Source organism: Botrytis deweyae (genome assembly GCF_014898535.1).
Source record: "Botrytis deweyae strain B1 chromosome Unknown BDEW_061, whole genome shotgun sequence".
In the NCBI taxonomy this organism is placed as follows: Eukaryota; Fungi; Ascomycota; class Leotiomycetes; order Helotiales; family Sclerotiniaceae; genus Botrytis; species Botrytis deweyae.
Window position 1 is genome coordinate 68882 of NW_024066268.1, and position 16360 is coordinate 85241.

Sequence of the window (16360 nt, forward strand, 5' to 3'; positions counted from 1 at the left end):
TTCGCCTGATGAAAGCCCAAGCCTACCAATAGGAAGAACTTTCAAGAAGGGTAACACGCTGTAACACCTCGCATCAAAGAACCCCCAAAGTGATTCTTCCTGTCTTACTGCATATATTTTGAAACACACCGTTTACGCAGCCGCCGGCTTTCGGGCGTAAGTTGGGGTAGAACTCCTTAAGCCCACCAACTCAATCTGTCGGTGATGATGTTTTTCTTTCTGGTTCCCTCGACGCCCCTAAAGCACCTAAAGCATGCATGTACTTTTGCCCCTTACAATGCCAAATTCCTACCAATAACTCTCATCCTGCGCCCATTCCAACCCAAAAATACCATTACCAATAAACCTAAAGCTAAAGCTCACCTAACCTATTAAATTTTGGGAGGACTGCGCCACAAATCTCTTTCCTTATTTGACCTACTTGTAATTGAGTTTGCTTTCAGCTGGGCATCAACATTGAAACATAATCATTACACAATCTAGCAACGAGAAAGAAAGATGGCATCTCAAAAGCTTTTCGATTCGTATCCTGCTTTTCCAAATCATGTTCCGATTGCAGACGTGGAGAAGATCTCTTTGGCCAAATTGACGGCTGGAGACCCAACGGAGGTTTCGCGTATGTTTAGCGCATGCACGGAACTGGGATTCTTATTGCTCGATTTGAAGAACGATGAGGTAGGAATGAGTTTGCAGAAAGATGTTGATGTCATGTTGGGTCTTGCGAAGGAGGTTTTTGATCTGCCTTACGAGGAGAAAACTGTGTACAATCAAGTTCCTCCTCAAAAGCTTGTTGGGTGCGTTCCTCATTTCTTCCAGCTCTTTTCTTGAAGCCTCCTAGATGAAAAGATTACGAGGTGAATATGGGGTAGATTCGATGTGCATATGTGCTAAAGTGTGGAAATAGTTACAAGGCAGCAGGTGTGATGAAGACGGAAACGGGACAACCTGATCAATGCGAATTCTTTAGTATCAGTCGAGATGGTGCGTATACCTACAGTGCAAGCTTTTCATACCTCGAATATATGGTAGATGCTAACAGTGCATCTTGTAATACAGAAATGCTAGGCACCGAGCCCATGGGCGAAAACCCACGAGTCATCCACGAAAACCGCACCCACATAATCTCGTATCTCAACCACATAAACAGCATCGCACAGATTCTACTTGCGTCTATCGACTCGCAGCTCGGTCTACCTGATGGCACATTGTCATCCCTGCAGAAAATCAATATGCCATCCGGTACAGTAATTCGTATGATTCGATATGCTTCACAAGATCCCTCCGCTCGTCGCACCGCTCTACTTCCCCACACAGACTACGGTTCCATCACTCTACTCACCAGCATTCTGGGGGGTCTCCAAATCCTCCCTCGCGACAGCGACGAACACGACTGGCGCTACATCAAGCCGGAACCCGGCTGTCTAATCGTAAACTTGGGCGACGCAATGGTCGAATGGACGGGCGGAGTCTTACGCTCGAATCTTCATCGCGTAACGTATGCACCTGGCGCCCAAGCAGAATGTACAAGACATAGTATAGCGTATTTAGTTAGACCCGAACGTGATGTATCGATGAAGAGAATTGTGGGCGGAAGAATTCCTGAGGTAAGACATGATGAAGAGGAATTGGATATTACGGCTATGGAGTGGGAAATGAAAAAGGCAATGGCGTTAAAGGCTGGGGCTGATATTGCTAAGACTCGGGGCGGAAGGCCTATGAAACCTTTGTCTGTGTAATGCAAAACGGTCGCTATTTAGGCGTGTAAGACTCAAAGGAAAATCTCTGCTTTAGTAAGTCAGCATAGTTACATGAATATATTCTAAACAACAAGTCTTTTTTCATGTGCTTGTATTTGCATCAGGCAAACAATAAAAGAAATGATAATGTAAAGAGATTTTAATTCAAATGGGCGATCTCGACCAAAAATGCCACTTAACCTTATGTTGATCTTCGGCTAATCATTGCAGCTACAATACCAGGCTCCTTCGGTTGATGCAAGTCACCAGCGCATGAGTGAGGCACATAATGTTCTTATGAACAAGATGCATGCATAATATTACACAACAAGGAGCTCGTGTCAGCAGGTACCATGAATGGAAGCCTGATTTTACCTTTGCGATATAGATTTTGAGCCTCATAAATGAGCTGATTCGATCATCGTTCGTTTTTGGACGATATCACCTTGGTGGAACTCAAATGGGCAATAGAATGTATGATAAGGCGTATAAAGATACTATGGAGGATTCAACAGGACAAGACAGTGGGAATGGATTACAGCACCGCCGTTCATATGCAGATATGATGTCTTGGCTGGGTTGTTAAATAGGGCGCCTTGCCAGAGTTGGTGAAGCGACGATGGTGTAGGTATCCACAAAGGGGCGTAGTATGTGTATATATTCCATTTGCTTTCCCGTGACCAGCATACTGGCATCTTTTTGAAGTATCGTACTTCGACATCTACATACAAACGAAACGTTAAACTTCCTTATAATGTCGCAGGGTGAGCAAATCAAAGATTCAGACCATGTCGCTGTCGCTACCAGCGACAAACAAGCCTCATCTGACGCCCTGGAATCTTCAGATGTAGAGAAGAAAGCTTCCTTCACAACTCCAGATGGCATCGTTGAAGATACGTCTTTTGTATACATGACAGGATGGAGACTCCACTTGATGCGACTATGGTAAGTCAACTTATACAATGGGAGTTTGAGAACGATGAATGCTAATGTGGGCGACCCGACTGTAGTTGTGCAATCTCCATGTTTCTCGTTAATATGGAAGTCTCCATCATTGGCACATCCCTAATATCTATCACCAATGATCTGCGAGGTTTCAGCCAAATGGGCTGGGTTGTAACGGGCTATCTTATTACCTATACCGGTATTTTCATCTTCCTTCCTTTCTTTCCATGATCCCACTTGCAAATTCCTCGTTTTCAATATCGACGAGACGCAGTGATCCAAACGCAAACGTACTAACGGTGCAAACAAAAAAGGCTTACTCATAATCTGGGCCAAGATTAGCGACATCTACGGGCGCAAGCCCGCGATGATAATCTCCATGCTTATATTTACCGTCTTCTCCGGCGGATGTGGCGCTGCTCACACCATGATGCAATTGTAAGCTAGCCGCCGGCCACCTTTCCATGCCAGGTCTGACAAAGTATAGGATTGTATGCCGAGTATTCCAGGGTGTGGGAGCCGCTGGTGCGGTATCGTTAGCGCTAGTAGCCGCGTATGAAATGGTTCCGAAAGATAAATATCCGTCGCAAGCGGCTCTTATAGGGTCTGCAATTGCATTGGGGAGTCTAGTGGGGCCGTTGATTGGGGGAGGCGTCAGTGAACATTCGACTTGGAGATGGGTGTTTTTGATCAAGTGGGTACCTTTCTTTCCCAAATGCATCCTACAACACAGAAAATTAACTGACAAATCCATTAGTGTTCCTGTCGGTGTGGTATGCGCGGCTCTACTTTATATCTCTGTTCCTTCCAATTTTCCCTACCATGGTCGTCCTGTCCTTCCTCATCCTATCACAAATTCTCTCTCTCGTCTCGATATTTCGGGGGCATCTCTTCTCCTGGGCGCCACCGTCTTACTCGTAACAGTCCTTCTTGAAGCCGGTATAGAATTTGCCTGGAAATCCGGTACTGCGATTGCATTAATAATCTTATCTGGAATAATGTTCGTCGCATTCATGCTGAACGAAAAGGTAATGAGTAAGGAAAAAAGAACTCAGGAACCTGTATTTCCTTTCAGATTTTTATCGAATCGGCCTTGGATGGGGACCTTGCTGTACGTTATTTCCGTCTCTCTACCTCACCCTTCAGTAATCCAGAGACCCAAAAGTAGAAAGAAAAACGCTAACGAAAGCCACAGAATGTCATTCCTCTCCGGAGTCCCCTACAACATAATCGTAATCGACATACCCCAACGCTTCCAAGCCATCGATTCCATCTCGCCCTTCACATCCGGACTCCGACTCATCCCCTTCAATTTCTCCATCTCCCTCTCCTCCATTCTCGTCAACATCATTGCCAAACAACGTGTACCGCCCATCATCCTTCTCTTCATTGGTTCCATCATTCAACTTGTCGGCATGTCGCTCTTCTCCACCCTTCCCGAGAACGGTACGCTACCGAACACCATTTATGGGTGGGAAGTACTGACCGGTTTTGGTATGGGTTGGGTCATGGGCATTTGTTTGTTGTTGCCACCAGCGGTGGTCGAAGGTAGAGATCTGGGTACGTCATTACATCTTCCTCCCTTTCTCCCTTCACTCTTCTTCCATAACCTAATATGTGAAAATTAGCTATAAGCGGCGGATCTCTTCTCCAATTTCGCGTTCTAGGCGGCGTCCTCGGTCTCGCCATCTCCACGGCCATAATGAATAACCATCTCACCTCTCATCTCACCCCCTTACTCGGCGCCGAGCAACTCTCTTTACTACTACAATCTACACGCGAAATTGAAAACTTGTCGGAAGAGTTGAGGATAGAGACAGTGAAAGCGTTTGCATATGGATATAATATTCAGATGAAAGTTAATGTTGCGTTTTCGGTGGTGCAGGTTTTGATTGTGGGGGTGATATGGACGAGAAATGGAAAAGGTTGGAGGGGGCAGATTGAGGTGGTTGAGAAACAGATCCTGAAGGAATAATGTTGTTCTAACTCCTATATACCTGATATTAACGATTTATCTGATATCAACTCTAAATTAGGGTTTTCAGGGGTTTAATCATAATCAATTACATTTTTAGAATCTATAAAAAGTTTCCAACAAATAGCGTTTTTACTTTTGTAACGGAAATGATATTATATACTACGTGTATAGACTAAGTCGGGTACCCTACTTTCGGGCCACCCCCCTTTTGGGCCACTTTTTATACCTAAAATACACTAAAAATGGAATTTATAACTTTCTTATTTATGGATAGAATTTAATGAAAATTTGTACATATATAATTTAGATCGATTTAAGCTTAGTCTGAAATTTTCAGATTTTTAGGATTTTTTTGTATTGAGATCTAGAGCTTCAAAATATCGATTTTCAAATTTATATGAGAATCACATACAAATTAAAACTTTTTATAAAATCTTTAATAACTTTTTAACAACATTAATTAAAAGAAAACTATATATATTTTTGAGATATTTAAGCTTGAATCTATATAGAAATTCAAAAAAAAATTCAAAAAAATTAACAGATATAGAGATATAGTATACGGTGAGTTTAGAGTAGTATAAATAATCCCTGTCATTTTGAGGGTACCCTTATAAATATTTATTCATAAGAAATTTTTTATTTTTTCTGAATCTCTTATATTGAATATATTATAAATTTATAGTAAAATTTTATAGTTTATTTTTAGCAATTTTTATTAGAAAGTTATTAAAGATTTAATAAAAAACTTAAATTTGTATGTTATTCCCATACAAATTTAAAAATCGATATTTTGAAGCTCTAACTCTCAATACAGAAAAATCCTAAAAATCTAAAATTTTTAGAATAAGTTTAAATCGATCTAAATTATATATGTACAAATTTTCATTGAATCATATTGAATATTGATAGAGATATTAATAAGCCTAAAAAGTGATTTTTGGTGTAAAAGGGTGGCCCAAAAGGGGGGTGGCCCGAAAGTAGGGTACCCGACTTATATAATAATTAGAGATATTAAGATATAAAATATCTAACTCCGGAGCGAATTAATAAGAATAGGATCGATTATAGGATTAATCTTTGCTTTTATAATCGAAACCCGAAGATTACTTAATATATAATTCTATTTCTTTTTTATAAGAAAAGAGGAGTTTTATATACAATTTTATATATATCTCTATTATATTATTATGATTTAATTATTCTATTTTATTGTAATATGCTATCCTTCTATAAAATAACTTTTTTACTAGTATACTTTCTTATAAAGTTTTATTTTTAGAAATCTGTCTAATATTAATCAATATCTCGTTTAATCTTAATACTAGTTTATTAAAAATAATTTTTTAAGGGGTTTAAAGAAAATAAGATTAATTAGTATATCTTTTATCTAAATCGAACTTGATTTGTATTTGATATAAAAAAATTCGATTTTCTTAAGATTGTAAAACTAATCTTATATTGAAATTAAGACTATACTACTTAAAGATATCGGTTATACAAGTTATATAAACTACGCTACTAATATACTCAATTTAATAATATATTTTTAAAATCTTAAATTCTTTTATTAAAAACATTTAAATATTATATTTTCTAATTTCAATCTATAATAACTTTATCGAATAAAATCTCATTTAATTAAAAGTTCAATTAAATAATAATAAATGATTGATTATACTATTGATATAAATTTTAGATAATTCAAGCTCTTTTTAATTAAATTGAACATTTCAAAACGAAAATTCAAAAATAAAAGAAAATAGCTTAGAAATATGTTAATTTTCAGCCTTAAATATTCTATCTACCTCTAACTCTATAACTATTACTTTAGATTATTTATAAAATTAATATACTAATTCTTTTAATTGAAATATCAATTATTCTAGAAAGTTTTTTCAATTTAAAGATATGTTAATAAATCCAGAAAAAATTGAAGTTGAATCTCATTTTAATAAAATTGATAAGGTATAAAATTTAGCTTTTTTTTTTTTTTTTTTTTTGAAAACGAGTTATTAAATCGAGTATATGTACGAGTAGTCTATACGCTGTAGTCTATATCCGTAGGAGAAAAAACAGGCCGGAATTGACCACTGCTCTCTACGCGTTGTTTTGGCGGGGGTGTACATACCATTCCGCAACGGTCAGTTCCGGCCTGTTTGTTCTCCTACGAATAGCCACCCTACACAAAATGCAAAACACAAATAAATTCATTTTCATTTTGCAATTAATTAATCAATCAATCAATCAATCACTCTTTACTCCCCCCCTCCCTCTCTCCTTCCTTCCTCTCTCCTTCCTTCTTTCCTGTCTATCTATCTATCTATCTATCCCCCATCCCCACCCATCCTATTCCCTCCCATCACTTCCTCCCAAAACTCCATCTCCTCACCCAAGCCACTCACCCACGCACCCACCAACCAAAAACCCCTCCCCCTCCCCCTCCCCCCAAAAAAAACCAAAAAAAACACAAAAAACTGGAGATGCCCGGGATCGAACCGGGGACCTTTCACAAACACACACAATATAAGCCAACTCACAATACATCACAGCAAGAAAACCATGAGGACACGAGAAGAAAATGCGAAGCGAACATAATACCACTATACTACATCCCCTGATGTATATTATATTGTTGGAGTGGTGGTGGGGGTTTGGAGGCATATATATCATGTGTGTGATGTGCGTGATGTGATATATTTGATGGGGTGAGGTGGGACTTGGTGGGACTTGGTGGAATTTGGATGGGGAGGTGGGTATGATGAATATGATGAATATGTTGGTAAGTACCTCCATACATGGATGGATAAGACTCAGAATATTTATGGAAGAAAAAAAGATAAATATAAACGTTAAATGCATTGCGATTTGTAATTGGCTAAGCCATAGGACTGCTATGCTATGCTACGCTATGTATGTAAGTATGTGTGAAAAAAATCTCGCTCATGACACATTTCATCTCATCCCATCCCTTCATATCCCTCCTAACCTAAACTATCCAATATCCTCATCCCCATTTGATCATAAAATATGGAATGCTCGTTACCATGTGTAAGCTTCCACATGCATCATTTTCCTATACTCATCCCAAATCCCCTTCCGTACTCTCCATTGTTTCTCCACCCGCACACCTCAATTGTTGATAACCGGAAATCCCCTCCAAAAAAAAAAAATGAAATCAATCCATGAAAAGCACACCAGAGTAGGAACATTCTCAATACCCAAGATTATCAGCACCCCCAACATTTCCCAACCAACCCCTCACCCCATAATTAAAGTAAAAGAGACCATTGAAAATTTCCTTTTATTTATGCCCAAAGAAATCCCGTTGCCTTTCCCCAACCCTCTCTCCTCCTAACCATTGCCAGGAATAGAGATAGAAAAATTTAAAAGTATCCTCTCATAGCATCCTCAAATCCCGTTCCTCCTTTCAAGTCCCTATCGAAAGCATTCGAGACATCCAAGACGCGTTTGATATGTTCCATCGAAAGAGGTTCTTTATTATTGACAGCGAGAGCTTGAGCTGTACGGACTGTATTTTTGATCTAGAAAGTTGTTAGTTATATTCTCGACCCAAGTTTTGAAAAAGGTGATGGAAAGAAACGTAAAAAATGATAAACATACCTGTCGTCCATTCAAATTATTCCTTGCCAACGCATTATAATCTTCCTCCGTGAAAGGCATTGTATCAATACCTTCCAAGACCCTAACTCTTTCAATAAACATCTTGAAAACACTCTTCTTTGCTTTCGGACTCAAATCACCATATCTTAATGCGATGTGAATTCTCGATTGAAATGCATCATCAAATGTTTCAACACGATTTGTAGTCAAGAAAAGAATACCTTGGAAATATTCCAAAAGTCTCAAGAAGATTGAAACCAAAGCATTACGGTGAATATCTTGAATGGTTCTCTTTTCCAAGAAAACATCAGCTTCATCAAGAAGAAGAACTGCACCCCATGCATGAGCAATGTCGAGAATTTTCTGAAGTTCTGCTTCCAAAGTACGTGGATCGGTACCGAGTTCTCCGGCTGAAACCATATAGAGAGGACATTTGAGGAGTTCCGAGATACCTTCTGCGGTGAGAGTTTTACCTGTGCCAGGTGGACCATGAAGAACGGCTACAAGTCCTTTACCTTTACCTTGAATCACATCGTCGATACTTTCGGCTGGGTGGTATTTGTGGGATTCGACCAAAGCTTTGACAATGGCTTTGGTGTTGTCTTCCAAGACAAGGGAATCATAAGCACCTTCGTTCCAAACAATATCTTTGATTCCTGAAACTGTGAATTCGAGCCAAAGCTTTTCAGCAAAGGCAAATCCGAGAACAACAGGAGAAGAAATTAAGTATTCCTCATCTGTAAAGACGGGAGGAGCTTTCTTGTCTTCTTCTACCTGTCCTTTTTCATCCTTGTTATCTTTGTTGTCCTTGTCGTCCTTGTCGACAACTGTACTTGGAACTTCATCCAGTTTTTCAACAACGACTTCATTGCCGTCCTCATCGACAGGAACCTGAACTAGACGAGGCCTCTCCTTTTCATCAAGAACAACCTTGAGCTTCGTTTTTGGTTCATCACTATCATCTCTCTTCTCTAGAGCATGATCTCCTTGATCATCAGCAGAACTTTCATCATCGCAGCAGCCACAGTCGTCGTCCTCACTATCTGAATCGCCGAGAAGATCCGGGTCATTAGGTTTGACGGTGCTGACGTTGTAATTGGGTAAAATTCGACGATGAATGGCGGGATCGACCATAACTCTACCATCAATATTTACTTTGATAATAGCCTTACGCTTTTTGTAATATGCCATTCCCTTGTGACTTTTATAATGAACACCTTGTAGTGCCACAAACTTCTTACCTCTCTCGATAAGTTCGGTACGAAGTTTGGCTTCATTCTTGTGATATTTCAAAGGATAGCAATTAAGACTTGTGATCTTTCTTGCACCCTTGAAAGCCGGAACATCACAATCCATGGTACCTATAATGATGTTAGTAGACTGATTTTGTGAAACATAAGATGTAACATACCCATTCCCCACGTCTTTCCATCATACTCCAAATATTTACCCTCAATATTATACCAAGTTCCCCTCATGAAACTGACAACCTTTTCGGCCAACTCGATTTTGAAAGCTCTTGGCTCATCTGCTGTTCCATAAGTTGTGGTGTAAGCCAAAGTATTTGGTTTATACAAGGCCCAGAGTAAATCAAATGTAATAATTCCATTCTCCAACATGGGATAAAGAGCCTTTTTAGTAGAAGCATAATCCTTGTCGAGATATTTCAAAAGAACTTTGAGATGTTTTCTCTTGGTCTCATTTCTCTTCTTGATCTTCTTTTTACCTTTCTTTTCAGTAACCTTCTTATGTTTCAATTTTTTGCAAGATTTGCGAAGGTCCTCAAGGTAGAGGAAGAGAAGATTAGGGTCGATGCATGGGGTCTCTTCGACAAAACTAACACCTTTAACACCATCCATAGCTTCAGTCAGAGCTTCTTTCAAAAGTTTGCTCTTGATATCGACGACAGTAGCCTTGAGAAGATTAGCAGACAATCTAACAATGAATCTCAAAGACATACCTTATACTTTCCCTCCCAATCAAATGTTCTGCGAACATTGAAAAGATATTGATCATATTCCGAACTCTCTTCGTCCTCGGCCGTGTCGGTAAGCTTGTAATTATGGATTGTGCTATCCCATAATTGATCCACTCTCTTGAATTCCAACTTACTTCCCCTCTTCTTCTTGCCCTTGTCCTTCTTACTCTTTACAGCTTCCTTCCTCCCATCCATCAAGAGCTTTCTACGCAAAGCTTGGCGTCTTGCATCAGGATGAAGAGGATTTGCTGGTGGGGGTGGAGGTGGTAAATTCCATATTGTGGCAGGTGGTAATTGTGTACCAGGGTGAGAGATCTGAGCTCTTTGGCTTGCTTGGATTTGCATCGCTTGAAGCTGCATCACTTGCGCTAGAATTTGAGCATTTGTAGCTTCGGCGACTTCTTCGGCATCATCATCGGCATCGGCATCACCAGAATCATTTTCGGCTTCTTCATCTTCATGTTCAGAATCCGAATCGGAAGTTGAATCGGAGTCAGAAGTATCCTAGAAAGTTGTTAGCATTTAGTGGATTCGAAAATAGATTAGACTGATACCCACATCTTTCTTCGCTCTCTTCTTCGCTTTAGCCTTACGCTTCGCCTTTAACTTTTGTTTAGCCTTGGATTTTGCCTTTCTCTTCTTCTTTTCCTTTTCAGACTCGGTCTCTGAATCGGAATCACTGGAAGAAGAGGAAGAGGAATCTGAATCGGAGGATTCATCGTCTTCGCTCTCCGACTCCGTCTCCACCAGTTCTTTCTTTTTCTTTCCCTTGGACTTGCAATTCTTATCTGCCTTATCTTTCTTGGATGTCTTGGCTTTACCGTGCTTATCCGTAGTTTGTCGCGGTTTAGCTTCAATTTGCGTAATTGATGAACCTTCTCCAACAACCACTGTTGTAGGCTCTTCCCTCTCCGTTGCTTGATCACTACCTTTGCTTGAACTTGGAGTATCCATCTTATTTAGCCAACGCTTGTGCTTTCCTGCCTTTAATAAGGTAGCCGTTGTGAAGGAAAGAATTTTGAAAGGGTTGGAATTATTGTGCAATTAGGAATAATGTGGTTGTGCGGTTGACTGCGTAATGTGAAATTGTAAGGTGGCAGGTCGTATGTTTGGAGATGGGCTGTCGAATGTTCGAATTCAATTAACCTTGGAATGACCTGAGCTGATCCCTCTCGAATTAGCTTGATTTTTCAAATGGACTCAGAATGGGCGCATGTTGCAAATTCACTAATTGTGGCAAAGGATCTTTTGACGTATATGATGACTATTACCAAAGTAGGTACTTTCAGACGGTGGTAGTAGCCGTATGTTGGAGAAATGAAGTGTAACTCTTGCCCGGCTACCAATCACCAGATGGATTGTTTGCTGACGGGTAGATTGATCATCAGACACTTACCTCGTGGATTATTACTTTGTTTCAGCTGCAGGTCGCCTTGATATCCGTGAATTGGTGATGGGAAGGTTGGAGGTCAAGTCAAATGATGAATTCTCAATCAATGGCAATAGCAAAGTGGTGACGGGAAGTGTAAAGGGAACATGTAAGTAAATAGAATGTAGAATTGGGATTTGAATGGATGGATTGGTGGATGTCGTGAGGGGAGGATTGATTGCAATCGATGCGAATCAGCGGGTATACGAGTACTTGCTCGAGTCGGGAATTCCTTTGCTTCAAATAGAAGACGAGTCCAGCTGGCATGGGGAAGTGAATCCTTTTCATAAATAGTCTGTCGGTAGGTAGGTAGTCATTAGGTAGCAGGTGTGACGGTCATGCATGTAATACTTCTGGGTAATAAGTGTACGAAATAGAAATCGTAAATTGGGTGGTCAAATGCAACGAGTGGCAGTTCAAGCGTTCAAATGGTGCATCCATCACCGACAGACCTGAGCAGAGGAGAGTTTTTTGCTTTATTTGCCATTTGAAGCTTGTCGTCGTTGTGACTAAGGGATGGCTAGTGCAATTGAGGTAATATTGGAATGTTACCTGTCTGGGTAGTATTATAATTGAGGGGGATGGATGGTTATTGAATTGATGTGATGTGTATCTCGAAATGTGATTTTATTGATTCTCATTGGGTGATGGTTGATGTTTGTGAATAAAGGAAGGCTGCTTCCCTGCATTTGAGGCTAATCGATAGTGAGAGTGAGGAGTGAAGCGATAAAGATCTTCCTATCAATGGCAGCAACAGCAATAGCAACAGCAATAGCAATAGCAACAGCAATAGCAACAGCAATAAGCTTCAAAACGAGGCTGAGCGTCGGCAGACAATATAATATGGACGAGAATGACAGAGTCACCAGAAAGCTTCATGACATTTAAATGCAAAAGAAAGAAGGAAAAGAAGAAAACATCCATCTTTGATTGGTTCTCTTCATGTCCTCCTCTTATCTCTACATGATTTACTCCCTCTTCTCTTGTAATGTACAATATACAATGTCTTAGCGCATGTCATATCGTGAAAACCATCAATTGCTTCAATACTACTACTCCTACTACTACTCCTACTACTCCTCCTACTACTCCTCCTACTCAATACACTACCGACGGCTCTTGTGAAGGGAGTCAAATGATGACTGGGAATTGATTGCCAAGAATTCCAGCCATCAATACCATGCTGGTACTGATATTGGTACTGACATTGATACTGGATCCGATCAACCAACACTAAAAGCAAAAGAGGAGTATCCTACGTAAATTTGATTGTTGGTAAAGCATTCAAAAGTTTGAAATACATGCTAGCCTCGGTCAGCATCAAGAGGCAAGAGGCAATATAGTACAGTGCATTCAGCTCGGCAAGGGCATTCGAGAGTTTCTTCTCATTTGCCTCCAACAGATCCATTGTTTCCTTTCTTGACTCATTCCTACCAACGACTCGTATACGTACAGAGATTTTCCAACGGCGACAGGCAAACAATAACCAGCCTTTTCGACGAGGCGATGGTTACCTTGTAGGCAGAAGAGGGGATTCGAATCATTCTTGAGGCTGATGACATCAACCCGGATTGCTCCATGAAATGGATTGGCTGGTCAGGTGGCTTAGATTAATCAATTGTAATGACAACTCGGCGTGCTGACAAGAGATGATAATAATAATATAATTATTATTATGGACATGTATATAATATATATGTATGATATATTTGTGTGTATATATAAGGTTAAATATAGAATTCAATATTTGACCTTGAATATACGATATATATAATATATAATTCCTACACCATACACCATGTACTATCCATGAGTACACAATCTACTTCGTAAGGTTAGGTTATTACTAGCTGGGATCCGGGTATTGAGCCTCATATTATCTTTTTTTATTTTTCGGTCATCACCAACCATAATTATATATCATATATCTACACCCATACCTCCCACCTGCATCTGCATACATAAATGACTAGCCAACTACAAGGTACTTGACACTCACTTGCATATCCAAAATTCCTATCTTTTGGTACTTGGTAACGAGCCATCATCAAGTACCAACTCAAAAGCAACTCCACTCTTCACTCTCCACTTACTCTCCATGTACTTCAAATGCACGATGCACTCTAAATGCAAGAGAAGTGGCCATCTATCTAGTAGGTGGTGGTAGTATCTTCCTCCCTTCAAACCTCACTCGCTCACTACTGCTGCTTGCACGCACTATCAAAACACAACATCCAATTATTTGTTGATACAGTATCGTGAAAATTCGCATGCGACCTTTTCTTCATCAATCTTTTCTTGTCTAGAACTTCATTCTTTCATCATTCATCCATCATTCATCCAATCATCATATAAACAACCCTTGGTGCGCTGAGTACAGCATCCTCGATTTCCAAAAGTCGGAAGAAAGGAAAGAAATAATACACAGCACGCAGTAGTTTGGCACTTCTGCAGTCTGACAACCACTACATCTCATACAGTTCCTACCATACATATATCTTCATATGCAGAATGAATCAATGAGTGGCTACCAGTCTTCATGCAAATGCAGCACCACGTACTATCCTTCCCACCATGTCACTTTGGTCACCATCCATCAATCTTCGATAATTCATTCCAAACTTTCTTTCTCTTTACCCAAACCATACAACACAACATCTCATATGCTTCATCCATCTCCTTTGGGTCATGATAGTTCATTTTCCCCACCACCAGCAGCAGAAATTGGAATCCCCGTCAACCCGGATCCCAAAAATTCCAAGAGCTGCAAGACATCATGGATGCATTCCATAGATTAAGGGGATCGACTACTGTATTGCCTTTGAATCTTTCCCCTCGCCTAACATCATCGCATAATCTATCACATTTTGGACTCCTCCGAAAATCCTTTGGTCATTACATCTCGTACGATTTTATTTGCATCGAGAACCATTGATTGAATGTTTCTCAACATATCGGACATTCATGATTTTCTCAAGGAATTCTATCTCCGAAAATTACCCCGACAAGCCATCTCTTTTCCCCTATCATATGACTCTTTGGACTTTTGTATGGTGTATGAGAAATTACCGAGTTACACTACATCGTGCCCCAGCTGTACTAGGATTGAGTTGTGTTTTGTTTGCGAAGTACAATACCTTTATTTGCCTCTCAATTGTTCTGATTTTTCATCATGGCACATATACATTATCATTCCGCATTCTTCTACGTATCTTCTTGCATATAATAATGTTCTGTTGAGTAATAGAATGCTGTACATTGTAGAGATTGTGCAGATATCTTCAAGATCATCATAAGATAATTATGTTGATAATTCTCGATCTCACAACATCAGAACAAACATTTTGATCTCTTTCACAATATCACAACATCCGAGTACATCATCAATATCTTCGATTTAGTATCGTCAGATCAAACATTCATGATGCATGATCTAAATCTTTCATCTATCTGATCACACCCCGATGATGTGTTTGATCTTTCTCCTGTGATATCTCAAGAAATCTTGATAATATCGTCTCAATTCAACACAACATTTCATCTTTCATCGATCTTGGATACCCATCACATTGTGCACAATTTATGGAACCACGATTGCAATCAAGATCTCATCACAGTCACTATTACATCATTCTGATCTGCATTATCTCATCTCAATCATCAATCTCGATATTGTAGTAAGTTTCATCAACCTCAATATCGTAACGAGTCTGTTCCCACGTCCATTCCGATCATTTTCTTGAATTGAATGAAAGGAACCCATTTCTGCTGTTTTACAACTTCATTTCTATTAATCTGTATTGTCTAAACACACATTCATTGGTCTATAGCAATAGCATCAAGAATCTAAGAGTTACATCTCTCCCTATCTTCCACCGAGATCTTCACTACACACCCATCTATCTATTTCTTGAATCGTCACCATATTCATTCTTCACACCGCATTGCCCCATGACTTCATCTCCATTATCTCCATACCACAAGATCTCATTCATCGATGTACACTCTATCTTATATCTCATGTCAACGATAAATTGTATGGTTGTTAGTAGGAACTAGTATACTCACTACATTATCTTTTTGTAACCGCGTGCGAATTGACGTGAGGTCGAGATGTCGAAGCTTGTGATGTTAGGTTATGGATGTTTGTCTTATTTTCGAATCGCAATCTAATCTCAAGATCTATTTTAGTTGGCTATTTAAGCAATTCCTCAAATGGTTTAAAATACTTGTATCTTACTAAAGATATCAAACAAATATATTAGATTTGCCGTTATAATCTTTAGTGTATTCCAAAACCACCAAAGAAGAGTTTTTCTTACTTTATAAGAGAAACTAAAGATTTATTTTTTTTCATTTTTTTCATTTAAATCATAAATTTTCTATTTCAAAACATGGAACTAGTATGCTTAGAATCATATCTCTTTTCTGTAAATCTAATTTTTTTTTGTAAGATCTTCGAATACCTAGGTACTTTATTTACAAAGTTAAGTGTAATTATAATTATAACTACTAAGGTAGGTACGTACTTATTTATCTCTCTTAATCTTATCCGATCGAACGCTTCTTATGTATTTATATATTCATATATATAAATTTATATCTTGAATTCAATAGACGAGTTAACGAGATAGTTTCTAAGTTTATTATAATCTATCTAGCTATAATCT

General features: G+C 39.1%; 3 protein-coding genes across 3 annotated transcripts; 2 read left to right on the forward strand and 1 right to left on the reverse strand.

The window, feature by feature from the left end:
* Nucleotides 1–498: 498 nt before the first annotated feature.
* Nucleotides 499–1736, forward strand: EAE98_012224 (uncharacterized protein; the record flags this gene model as incomplete). Its single annotated transcript, XM_038959849.1, has 3 exons — nucleotides 499–794; nucleotides 905–981; nucleotides 1057–1736. The coding sequence occupies 3 exons, from the start codon at nucleotides 499–501 to the stop codon at nucleotides 1734–1736; spliced, it is 1053 nt and encodes a 350-aa protein (XP_038803789.1).
* Nucleotides 1737–1986: 250 nt separating this feature from the next.
* On the forward strand, nucleotides 1987–4765 carry EAE98_012225 (uncharacterized protein). Its single transcript, XM_038959850.1, has 7 exons — nucleotides 1987–2681; nucleotides 2747–2880; nucleotides 2996–3119; nucleotides 3169–3375; nucleotides 3439–3792; nucleotides 3877–4241; nucleotides 4310–4765. The coding sequence occupies exons 1-7, from the start codon at nucleotides 2491–2493 to the stop codon at nucleotides 4654–4656; spliced, it is 1722 nt and encodes a 573-aa protein (XP_038803790.1). The 5' UTR covers nucleotides 1987–2490; the 3' UTR covers nucleotides 4657–4765.
* A 3280-nt stretch (nucleotides 4766–8045) lies between these two features.
* Nucleotides 8046–11215, reverse strand: EAE98_012226 (uncharacterized protein; the record flags this gene model as incomplete). The annotated part of the gene is made up of 5 exons (XM_038959851.1): nucleotides 8046–8204; nucleotides 8284–9644; nucleotides 9695–10196; nucleotides 10244–10765; nucleotides 10820–11215. 5 exons carry the CDS (start codon nucleotides 11213–11215, stop codon nucleotides 8046–8048), a joined length of 2940 nt encoding a protein of 979 aa, XP_038803791.1.
* Nucleotides 11216–16360: the final 5145 nt, after the last annotated feature.